Genomic DNA, 11864 nt, shown 5'->3' with positions numbered 1-11864 from the left:
CTCTGAGACCGGCCTAATAAATGATGTCATATTGCCCAAATTCAGTATTACCAGTAAATTATTCAGTATCACTATTTTAAAAGACCTCAGGTGGAAAAAGAGTAAGCAACTAGCCAAGCCATTTTGAAAGAATTTGCTTTACCTGTTTTGGATATTCAAATAAGGTCATGTATTTTACTGGTCAGATGTTGGCACATTTTTCTTTAAACTTACTTATTAATGACAATGTTATGTCATTAATAATAATAATAATAATAATAATAATAATAATAATAATAAAATAAATTAAGCAATGTTCCTTCAACCATGCATTTTGATCTTTAATTTCGGATGCATATGTTTATTTACTCCGCCAGAGGAGACCGACACGGCGGGGTGGCAAGAAACACAGATTACGCAGGACGAAGTGGTCGGGGACAGAGGTATCGAATGTAGTAAATCTGTCTAAAAGATCACTCAGTGCGGAAGAGACTGACATTCTTTCGAAGGGTCTTTCTTTTGTTCCTTCTAAGCACACTGATCCCTTTATGAGAAAGATTGAACTTTTCAAATTCTTCAGATCAATTAAATTGAAGTCTTTCTTTACAACGAGCCCAGCAGGCCTACCCTTATTAATTCTAGAGAAAATTCGGAGAAGAGCCGTTTTTGGCCTAAAAGTACATTTATGCCCCCTGTATTAAATCCCTCGGTCCAGACTTTCTGCCGGTTGGTGGATCAGGATGTCTCTAACCGATTCACAAGAGATCAACATTTTTACTCAAACCTTTCTATCAGAGAACGCAAAGCCTTGCGGGCGCTTAGCGAAGATGATTCCATTGTGATAAAGTCTGCCGACAAGGGTGGGGCAGTTGTAATACAAGACAAAGACTCATACCGTAATGAAATTCTGAATCAACGTGGAGATCAGGAATTCTACTAGTCGTTTCTTCAATTAAAAGAATTTGATTAAAAGAACTCTGAACAGTGGCAAATCAGAAAATTACATCACAAAGAATGAATTGGATTTTCTATTACAAGCGCACCCAGTACGACCTGTATTTTACACCTTGCCGAAAATCCACAAAAATGTGAAGGTACCATCCCTGGACGTCCAATCGTAGCCGGCTGCCAATACTTAACTGAATCCATCTCACAATATGTAGATTGGTATATAAAGCCAATTGTATGGACATTGCCCTCATATCTAAGGGACACTTCTGATTTTCTCAATAAACTGATGAATGTTCATGTATCTGACAATGACTTGCTATGCACTATGGATGTAACTAGCCTGTATACCAACATTCCCCATGATTTAGGCTTATGTGCCTTAGAACACTACTTAAAATCTAGAGATGTTGATGAGCCTCCAGCTAAATTCTTATGGGACCTGGCACACATAGTGCTGACTATGAACTATTTCAAATTTGAAAATAATTTTTACCACCAGGTAAAGGGTACGGCAATGGGATCTCCATTTGCCCCAAACTATGCAAACTTATTTATGGGCAAATTTGAAGCGGATTTTGTTTATTCTTCAGATAATATCTTCCACCACTGTCTGAAATGTTGGTTTCGGTACATTGATGATGTGTTTCTTGTTTTCAGTGGAACAGTGGAACAACTTAATCTTGACTCTATACGATTTACATTGGAATACAACATGTCTTCCATAGCCTTCCTTGATGTTGGGGTATTTAGGTCTACTGGACAAGTATTACAGACATCAATGTTTCGTAAACCCACGGACAGGAATAATTTTTTGCACTCCAAAAGCTACCACCCCCCTTCTATGAAAAAGAGTCTCCTATATAGCCAGTTTCTATGTATGAGGAGGATTTGTAGTACTGACGAAGAGTTTGAAGATCAGGCCAAAATTCTATATGACCGTTTCCTCGCCAAAGGCCATGATAACACTAATTTGGATTTATGTTTGGATAAGGTACACGGCACAGAACGAGAATCACTTTTTAAGAAAAAAGAAGCCACTTCAGATAGTCGTGTTGTCTTATCCACGACTTTTTCCACCCCTTTCTGGTGAGATTAAGTCCATAGTCAAAAGACATTGGCATGTCTTATCTAGCGACCCACAGATCAGCCAATCTTTTCAAAACCCTCCACTTTTTGCCTATAAGAGGTGTAAAAATTTGAGAGATACGCTGGTGAGAGCTGACTCTTTTACTCCGCCAACCAATTGGCTTTCAACTCTTGATCCTGGCAACTTCCCCTGCAGGAGTTGTGTGAACTGGAATGCGATGATTAAAGGCAACTCCTTTTTACATCCACGGACCGGCGAGTCTTTCTCTGTGAGGGGGAGAATCACTTGCCGCACATCCTTTGTCGTTTACTTACTGAAATGCCCATGCGGGTTTTGTTATGTTGGTAAAACAAAAAGAGAATTAAGAATACGAATAAATGAACACAAAAGCAACATACTTAATCATGACATTACGTCATCTGTGGCAAGACACCTTAATGAATCTAGGCACGACGTCTGTACTTTGAAATTTCAAGGTATCGAGGCAGTTAAGCCTCTTAAACGGGGCGGAGACAGTGAGCGCTATCTCCTTCAACGGGAGGCCTTCTGGATCTATACGCTCCAAACAGTACACCCTAATGGTTTAAATGAAGAACTGGTTTTAAATTGCTTTTTGTGAGTTTCTATGACCTTTGTGTAATAGATAGATAGATAGATAGATAGATAGATAGATAGATAGATACTTTATTGATCCCCAGGGGAAATTCAAGAAATAATGCATATCTATTTACTGGGCTGTATGTAATGTATAGCCTATGTGGTGGGCTCTTTCTATTTTTGCATAATTTTAAATAAAGAAATTGCTGATTAATGCATTAACATGTAGGATGCCAGAGAAGGGGCTGAGAAGATGGGTGTACTATTGCCACCATCGTCCTATTTTGCATGTTTGTATTTTTGCTTAGCCTATTTAATGTGTCAATCAATTGTATTTATGCTATTATTATATTATTATTTATTTTATTTAAAAATTTTTCTTAATGCTGATTAATTTGGCAACTGTTTGATAGGGTTTGCATGTGTCTATTTACTATAGTCTGATGTATTGTGTCTTTTGTGTGCAAATATGTTGTACAACTGATGGTGCAGCGCAGCCTTGGGTGCAGCTCACCTAATGACCTCATGTGATTCACCTGTAACCCTTTACCCCTTCAATGATAAAAAGCATTCATGTTGGTAGTCACACTACACACTGACGATGGCTTAGGCAGAAACGCGTCTGTGGACATGGCATTAATAAATAAGTAAAGAGAATATACTTGAGAGTGCGGTTTTTCTATGTATTTACTCCGCCAGACAATTGCAACACATGCAATAAAGGATAGCGTAACCACTGCAAATAGTGCAACATTTTTTACCATGCCTGCTGTAGATGTCTCCAACTGGTAAAACAAAAATGCAACAGATGTATACCTAATTTAAAAAACCTTCAATTTGAACAAGACAAACAATTTAAGTAAACTTTCATAGTTGTGTGTTGTTTCTGAATGTGTACAGTATGATGAATTTAGCCCATCCATGTTGCACATAACTTTTCAGAACTGCATTGAGCTTCTGGAGCATAAGAGCACTCTGACAAAACTATGATAGAACTGAAGTCCTAAAGGTGATTCAGGGAAGCATTAAAGAGCAGGTTTCTTAAGTTGGTCAGTTATAATACTGCAGTTATAATACTGCCTATTACAACTAGCACTACTAGTAGCAGCAGTAGTACTATTACTATTGTTGTTATTATTATAGATATATCACTATATTATTATTATACATCGTTCCCTTATATAACAATCATGTTATAGTCATATGTTTATTTCATATAAATTGTAATTAATATTAGTGTGGCTCCAAACATTGTTTTTTTAACATATCATGAAATAGTCTTAATCAGTTCTAATAATAAAAATAATATGACAAAGATATGCAAAAATAGTTCTAGAAATGCAAGTTATTTCTGTAATTGCAGTGGATGTATCATATGTTCTCTTAGAGGAAACTGATTTGGCCTTCAGGCACATACAGGGTGTCTATTACAGATCTATGTGGCCTCTTGGTATACTTGGAATGAGTCACTTATTCTTCCCCAACATAATTACTTGGGCATCTAGATAAACTGTACCACTGACTAGAAATGCACCGATTGCAATTATCTGGGCCGATTCCGATTTCTCATAGAGTTTGACCTGACAATGCCGATTCTGATTGATTTTTTCTAACCACTTTTCTAACCACAAAGATTAATTTTTTATATATATTTTCTGTAGCAGTACATTTTAACATAGAAATGTAACCAACTTTCCAATATAGGAATTGCTGTTAAAAAAATGAAACAGGTGAACAGACAGATTCTTCTTCAATTCTCCCAGTGTGGAACATTCACACACTACTAAATGCACTTTGTTATTGAACAACCATTTTCTTCTTCTCACGTCCAATATCCAACTAGAAATACAAAAACAATTTGAACATGCTAGCATGGAACATATTTTCATATGCATTGATGCATATGCATTTATGGGAGGGCGAGGGGAAAGTGCGCAAAAACAGGAGAGGATAAGTGCTAAGTGATTGATTAAGTACTCCGCCATAAGTATGAAAACGGTGCACGTCTGTTTTTTTAAAATTCATTTTTCAAAATGGGGGGTGGGGATTCCCCCCTTCAGTGCTTCACATAGGGGGATTAATTCAGTTGTGGGGGTATATTTCACAAACTTAAATCGCATTTTCCTTATAGGCCTACAGGCGTCAATGACAGAACACTTACATTACATGATTTTGGTTTCGATTTTCTAATTGGAGTAAGTTGTCATGATACATTTGATTGTTGGATCGTTGTTTTGGTATGAAGCATCTTTTACGTAGGCTAATGAATGCGCCCTCTAAAAGTAAGTAGGAAAGTGAAAGTAGCCTAACCTAGGCCTTTATGATATGCGCTCTGTGTCTGAGCTGTCTGTGCACGTCCGCAATTGATTACGTTCCTCAAATGGAGAACACATCAATCCCATGGTATTTTTTGCCCTAAAATGCATGAAACATGCAAGTTCAAAATCCCGCCGGTAGCCACGTTACATCTCCGTTTCATATTTGCCTAGGCTAGCCTACAATAGCCTAAATGAATTGAACGAACTCAACTGATATGGTATGAACAGGTAAATCTACTGATTCGGTCATTGAGACTCTATGAATACAGTACAACAAACTTTCTGTCTTTCTGAAGTTTATTTTTGTATTCAGGGGTACAGTAGCCTAATTGTCTAATGTCTTGACAATAGTTTTTCTTACCGGCTTGCTGTTTAAACTGACTGTGCCGCTCTGAACTTTCCTATGACGTAAACCGCTACATCTCGGCTCTGGCATTGCCTAAACTCATTGTGTGGGAAATCAGATTATCTGTCAATATTGGGCTTTGAAATAAGGGATATTTGCTCAGTAATAGTAGCCTGCATTTTGTAACATTTATAGAGAAACCGAGGGGAAGTTAAATTAGAAATTAGAATCGTTGGAAATTGAAAACACTTACACATACAAAAAAAAAATTCCGGGCTTTTGAAAAAAGATTCGGGGCTTGAGCCCCCGAAGCCACCCCCTCGCTCCGCCAATGCAGCAATTGGCCAAAATAGATAGATTTACATATTGTCAAGTCACAATCGGCTCTATGTTCACAGATTGCTTGGTTATGTTCTGATGCTGATTTGCTGCATATGGTCCCAGATTCCATGAATCTGTACCAGAGTTTTCGTTGTCCAGTAATTGCCGGACATTGGCCAGAAAAAACTCTCCGGTCAAATTGTCCGATTCAAATTGGCTAATAATTCCCTCCCCCTAACACAATCTGAATTTGAGAATAGGCCTAAAATGTAATGCAATGACATGATGACAGGGAAACAGTGACACGCTTGCCAGCATCGTTCAACAAGCACATTGAACAAAGGAAAGTAGGCTACAACTTCATTCACAAAGTAGATAGTTCAAAATCGAGCATACAAGTAAAAAAAGTAGAAAAACCTAGGCCTATAACATTCGTTTAGGCTATGTAGCATGTTGTCAGTGCAGGACAGACTGTCGGCTGGAGTAGCCTAAAGCCTGTTCTCTTTTAAAGATCGGATGGGGGGGGCCCATACATACCTTCGCCTTGGGCCCCCAATTTGCCAAATCCGCCACTGTAAACAACGAACAAATGAGTGAGATGGTTCAAACATGGCCAGGCCCAGGCAGACGAGGTGCGGGGGTGCGGCCGCACCAAGAAACCTATCATTTTCTGTGTAGACAGACCCATGGCTGCACTGGATATGCAACTGTGTTCTGTTCCCAGAGCATGCTTTCTCTGTCTATGATCAACAGGGTTAGGGCCTCCTCGACGAGGAGATTGCTGGTCCGCGGAAAATTTGCTGCACAATCGAATGGTATCATTGTACCGCAGACCGAAAATAAAAAAAACTATTGACACTTGTTAAGAATGTATAAGTTAGGCTAATGAACATGTTGCATTCTAGACGGCCTGATTATGTCATTCTTTAAGTTACATATCCTCTCTCCAGTTTTCCTCAACTTGACTAATTAAGAAGCGATAATAGGATATTTGACCGGCATCATCAAAAATGTCCGGAAAACGAAATCTCTGCCAGTCACTTTGACCGGCACCATTTTTTTCAAGCATCTTGATGAATGTGATTACTTTGGGCAGCTTCAGATTATTTAAAAGAAAAACTTTTTCATCAAAGGATACCCACAATTTCAGCCACGACTGTATTTCAAACCAAAGGATAGTTGACAAAATTGTAAAGTTATTAGCCTACAGAGGCCACTGTGACGAGCCAAAATGGTATCATGAAAGAAGTAGAAGTTCCATATTGATATAGCCTGTCTGCACTTTGGGGAAACCCATTAATGAAATGCAAGCCCCCCCTGGTGGTTTTACTGAGAACTGACTCTCTGCGTAGACATACTTTAGACTGTCTAGTTTGAGAAACAGATGCCTTACAGGTACTCAACTGGCAGCTTAATTATAGTTTAAATAATAAATAGTATTAAATAGTTCCTCCAAAACACCAGTGTCACCTATGATCACAAAAAAGAACATTTGTGAGATCCAACCAAATGCTAGGAGTCATCTGTCAAGAATGGTGGAGGGAATGTAATGGTCTTGGGGTGCTGTGGTGGCTATCACTCTGGTTTGCAGCGCCTCGCCCCACCCTGTGGATAGTATTTGATTGATCAAACATCTAAAAAAGCACATTAATATTCACATGGGATGAGATCAATAATGATAAAGGACTTCTTCCCGGAGTCACTTTGGGCTACAACATTCTTAACACCTTCGGAACTCCGAACCTCATGAGGGCTGCTCTAGAGGCAATGAATGGCGTAGAAAAACAACAGAGATGCGACAAAGTCCATGCATTCATAGGACACTCTTCCTCTGGACCCACAAGGCAAATAAACAAGATAATAAGCCCATTTGGGGTACCACAAGTTAATAACACACAACTATATTGAGATTATATTAAATATATTATTATTAAATATATCTTATATTTGAATATATCTGACACACTGGGGAAAGTTCCTTTTGTCTTAACTATTTGCAAAGTCTTTATTTCAATATGTCAATCAGAGAAAGTTTACTAGAAATTAAAAATATCACTCAAAAACAAAAATATTTGTCAGTAACAGAATTTCTGTTTATCTGTTGTGTCTCATTTTAACAGATCAGCCATCTTTCCACCTGTGCATGTTTAAGCAATAGAGATATCTATCCCACATTTTTTAGAACTGTTCCAAGTGATCACTTTCAGGTCATTGCACTTGTCCAGCTTATGAAACACTTTGGATGGAACTGGATTGGATTCATTTACAGTTATGGAACATATGGAGCAGAAGGGAGACATTCCCTTCTCATTGAACTGGCCACAAAGGAAGGAATCTGTGTAGAATATCAAGAAATTTACCTTAAAAAGTTTTCAGACATGAGATTGAACAGTATTGTCAACGTCATAAAGAATTCCACTTCTAACGTCATTCTGGCTTTCATGTCCTCGTCTTATATCAGAAGCTTTCTGTCTAGAATTGATTCAATGAATATTACTGGGAAACACTGGATGGGCTCTGAGGCCTGGGTGACAACACCTGATCTGGCTTCTATCAAGAACATGCACATTTTACAGGGCACTATGGGCTTTGCCATTCCAGAGGCTAAAATACCTGGTCTTACTGAGTTCTTAATGAAGTTGAAACCTTCAGATGCACCAGACAGTGCTTTCATCAGGGATTTCTGGGAAACAACTTTTCAGTGCAGCCTGTCAGCTTCAAATCACTCAGCACAAAAGGCTGTGCAATGGGTCAGAGGATCTACGGACAATTGACAATGACTGCACAGACGTGTCAGAGAGTAGGACTGTTAATAATGTATATAATGCAGTGTATGCAGTAGCACATGCCCTTCACAACCTCTTGCAATGCAACAATGGAACAAATCCAGTCATGGGGTATGGCTGCTACAACAAGACTGATATTCAGCCCTTGCAGGTACAAATAATTGAAACACTAGGCCTAATATCATACCCATCATAACCATCAGGATCATCTCAATCATTTAGGGCCAATTAGACATCTTAGACTCTAAATCAACAACAAGAAAACATTACTCATACACTGCCTGGCCAAAAAAAAGGTCACCACCTGGATTTAACTAAGCAAATAGGTAAGAGCCTCCCTGTGGGGGCAATGCTATGATCTAGGGTTTCTGCAGTTGGTCAGGTCTAGGTTCAGCAACGTTATGTGCCCAAAGAATGAGGTCAGCTGACTACCTGGATATACCGAATGACCAGGTTATTCCATCAATTGATTTTTTCCCCCTGTTGACACGGGCATATTCCAAGATGGCAATGCCAGGGTTTATCGGGCTCAAATTGTGAAAGAGTGGTTCAGGGAGCATGAGACATCATCACCAGACACAGAGTCCAGACCTTAACCCCATTGAGAATCTTTGGGATGTGCTGGAGAAGACTTTGCGCAGTGGTCTGAATCTCCCGTCATTAATACAAGATGTTGGCGAAAAATGAATGCAATGCTGGACATAAATAAACATTGCAGAAGCTTGTGGAAACGATGCCACAGCGAATGAGTGCCATAATCAAAGCTAAAGGGGGCCAAGGAAAATGAGTGTGTGACCTTTTTTTTGGCCAGGCAGACAGAAAGGAGTGTGTTTTAAAATCAACAGAGTTCCAGTCCTATGGAGAGACTATAGGGATGGTGTTGGTCATATTCTCTTGTTTTGGTTTCTTTTTGACAGTGTTTGCAACAGTCATCTTCTTTGCTTTTCGTAAAACTGCAATAGTTAGAGCCAATAACTCAGAGCTGAGTTTCCTGCTGCTCTTCTCATTAAAATTGTGTTTCCTTTGTTCTCTTACTTTCATTGGTCGGCCCTCTGAGTGGTCCTGTATGTTGCGTCACACAGCGTTTGGGATCACCTTTGTTCTCTGCATCTCCTGTGTTCTGGGGAAAACAATAGTGGTGTTAATGGCCTTCAGAGCCACTCTTCCAGGCAGTAATGTCATGAAGTGGTTTGGGCCTCTGCAACAGAGACTGATCAGTGTTCTTGGCTTCACTCTCATACAAGTCTTTATTATGACCGCCGCGCAGCGAAGCGGCGTTATAGGTTTAGGTTTAAACCTCATATAGGTTTAGTCAGATTTTTTTTTTTTTTCTTTTTCGCATGCCCAAATTTCCGTCAATGATTCCCGGGACACTGAAAGACCGGGTATTACCGCGAAAACTTGGTGGGCATGTAACCCACATGGATAGCATGGAACCATCGTTTTTCGTTTTGATCTGTAGCCCCCCCGCTGGACTGGACCCCCCAAAAGGAGGGTAGGACAGACACAGTTTTCTGTGAATATCTCGAGAACCGTAGGGTTTAGGAGGACCATTTTTTTTTGTATGTTGATCTCAAAGGGCCATGTGAACCCATTCCATAACCACTCATTTCATGTATAGCGCCACCTAGTTAAACACAAAAAAGTAAAAATGAGGTGTTGTAATCGCAGGTATCTGTGAATTGGAAGTGTAGGATCATTATGACACCCTCTGTATGCACGCCAAGTTTCGTGGAATTCCGTTCATGGGGGGCCACACAATAAAGTAATTTATGTTACTATACACCAACTGGCCTGTAGGTGGCCGGAGACAGTTTTCTGTGAATATCTCGAGAACCGTAGGGCCTAGGAGGTCCACCTTTTTTATGTATGTTGGTCTTAAGGGGGCATGTCAACCCATCCCATTACCACTTATTTCATGTATAGCGCCACCTAGTTAAAAAAAATTAAAAGCAAAAAATGAGGTGTTTTCATCACAATATCTCTGGCTGACAAGGTCAAAACTGCACGAAATTAAAAGTGTAGGATCATTATGACACCCTCCGAATGCATGCCAAGTTTGGTGTACATGGATAGCATGGAACCGTCGTTTTTCGTTTTGATCTGTTGCCCCCCCGCTGGACTGGACCCCCCGAAAAGAGGGTAGGGCAGACACAGTTCTCTGTGAATATCTTGAGAACTGTAGGGACTAGGATGACCATTTTTTTCTGTATGTTTGCCTCCAGGGGTCATGTTAACCCATTTCACATGCACACGTGTGCACAAACAGATACACACACACACACACACACACATACATTCACAGTAATCATACGTATGACACTTACTCACACAGTAGACATATGTACGCTTGCATGCACAGGCACATACGCAGGCACACACACAAGCACGCACACACACACACACACACACAACATAAACATGTACATGCACACATGCACACAATTCAAGAATTTCTCAGAATTATGAACAGGCAAGATGGAGGTGGGGTTGTATAAAATGAATTTTACATGTGAAATCTATGAACTAATCATGTTTTGGTACTTGTTGTCTAGCAGATATCAGTGAGAATTGAGTGTGGATAATGCAATTTAGTGAGACAGTTAGAATCATATAGTCCTTTCAGCGTGATTTATTTTTGTGGAAAAAATGTGCTGGACTGGGCGGCGGTCATATTTTGTACCGCTCTGCGGTACATCTAGTTTGTGTTCTGTGGTTGAGTATATCACCGCCTTTTCCTTTTTAAAACATGAACCTTTATGAGGAAAGGATTATTCTAGAGTGTAAAGTAGGATCAACTATAGGTTTCTGGGCTGTATTAGGCTATATTGGACTGCGGTCTTGTGTTTCGTACTGGCCTTGTTAGCTCGCAAAATACCTGATAACTTTAATGAGGCCAAATTTATCACATTCAGCATGCTGATATTCTGTGCAGTTTAGATCACTTTTATCCCAGCTTACATCAGCTCTCCTGGAAAATGTACAGTTGCAGTAGAAATATTTGCCATTTTAGCTTCTAGTTTTGGATTGCTTTCGTGCATCTTCTTTCCCAAGTGTTATGATAGATAGATAGATAGATAGATAGATAGATAGATAGATAGATACTTTATTGATCCTCAGGGGAAATTTAAGGTCTCAGCAGCAGCATACATACAACACAAACACATTCTTTAACAGCAGAAAGAGTAATTAAAGTATATAATATAAAAACACAACTAAGCAGTAAGGACAGAAGATAAAGAATATGCTAAATATACTAAAATACAAATTATACTAACACTTAATACAATATATAAAAATGTACTAAAAAACAAATTACAAAAATACAAATTATACTAACACTTAATCTAAATCAATTCTAAAAACAGTATCCACATAGTGGTGATTAATAAATCAGAGGCGCTTGCAATGACTGAGGCAGGGACTGAGCCTGTGATTCTCTGTGCATAGTAAGGTATGGTAAGGTGCTCTAAGGTGCT

The 11864-nt window shown here is 39.3% G+C and overlaps 1 protein-coding gene across 1 annotated transcript; it reads left to right on the top strand.

The window, feature by feature from the left end:
- Positions 1-8943: 8943 nt before the first annotated feature.
- On the top strand, positions 8944-11454 carry LOC125308587 (vomeronasal type-2 receptor 26-like). Its single transcript, XM_048265146.1, is given in 4 exon segments — positions 8944-9028; positions 9303-9635; positions 11088-11216; positions 11219-11454. Coding segments are annotated over 4 exon segments (783 nt in total).
- The last annotated feature ends 410 nt before the right edge of the window (positions 11455-11864 follow it).

The sequence above is a fragment of the Alosa alosa genome, chromosome 15, assembly GCF_017589495.1.
Source record: "Alosa alosa isolate M-15738 ecotype Scorff River chromosome 15, AALO_Geno_1.1, whole genome shotgun sequence".
Taxonomy (NCBI): domain Eukaryota; kingdom Metazoa; phylum Chordata; class Actinopteri; order Clupeiformes; family Clupeidae; genus Alosa; species Alosa alosa.
The sequence above is the reverse complement of the archived record's forward strand: the minus strand, read 5'-3'. Positions and strand labels throughout refer to the sequence as shown.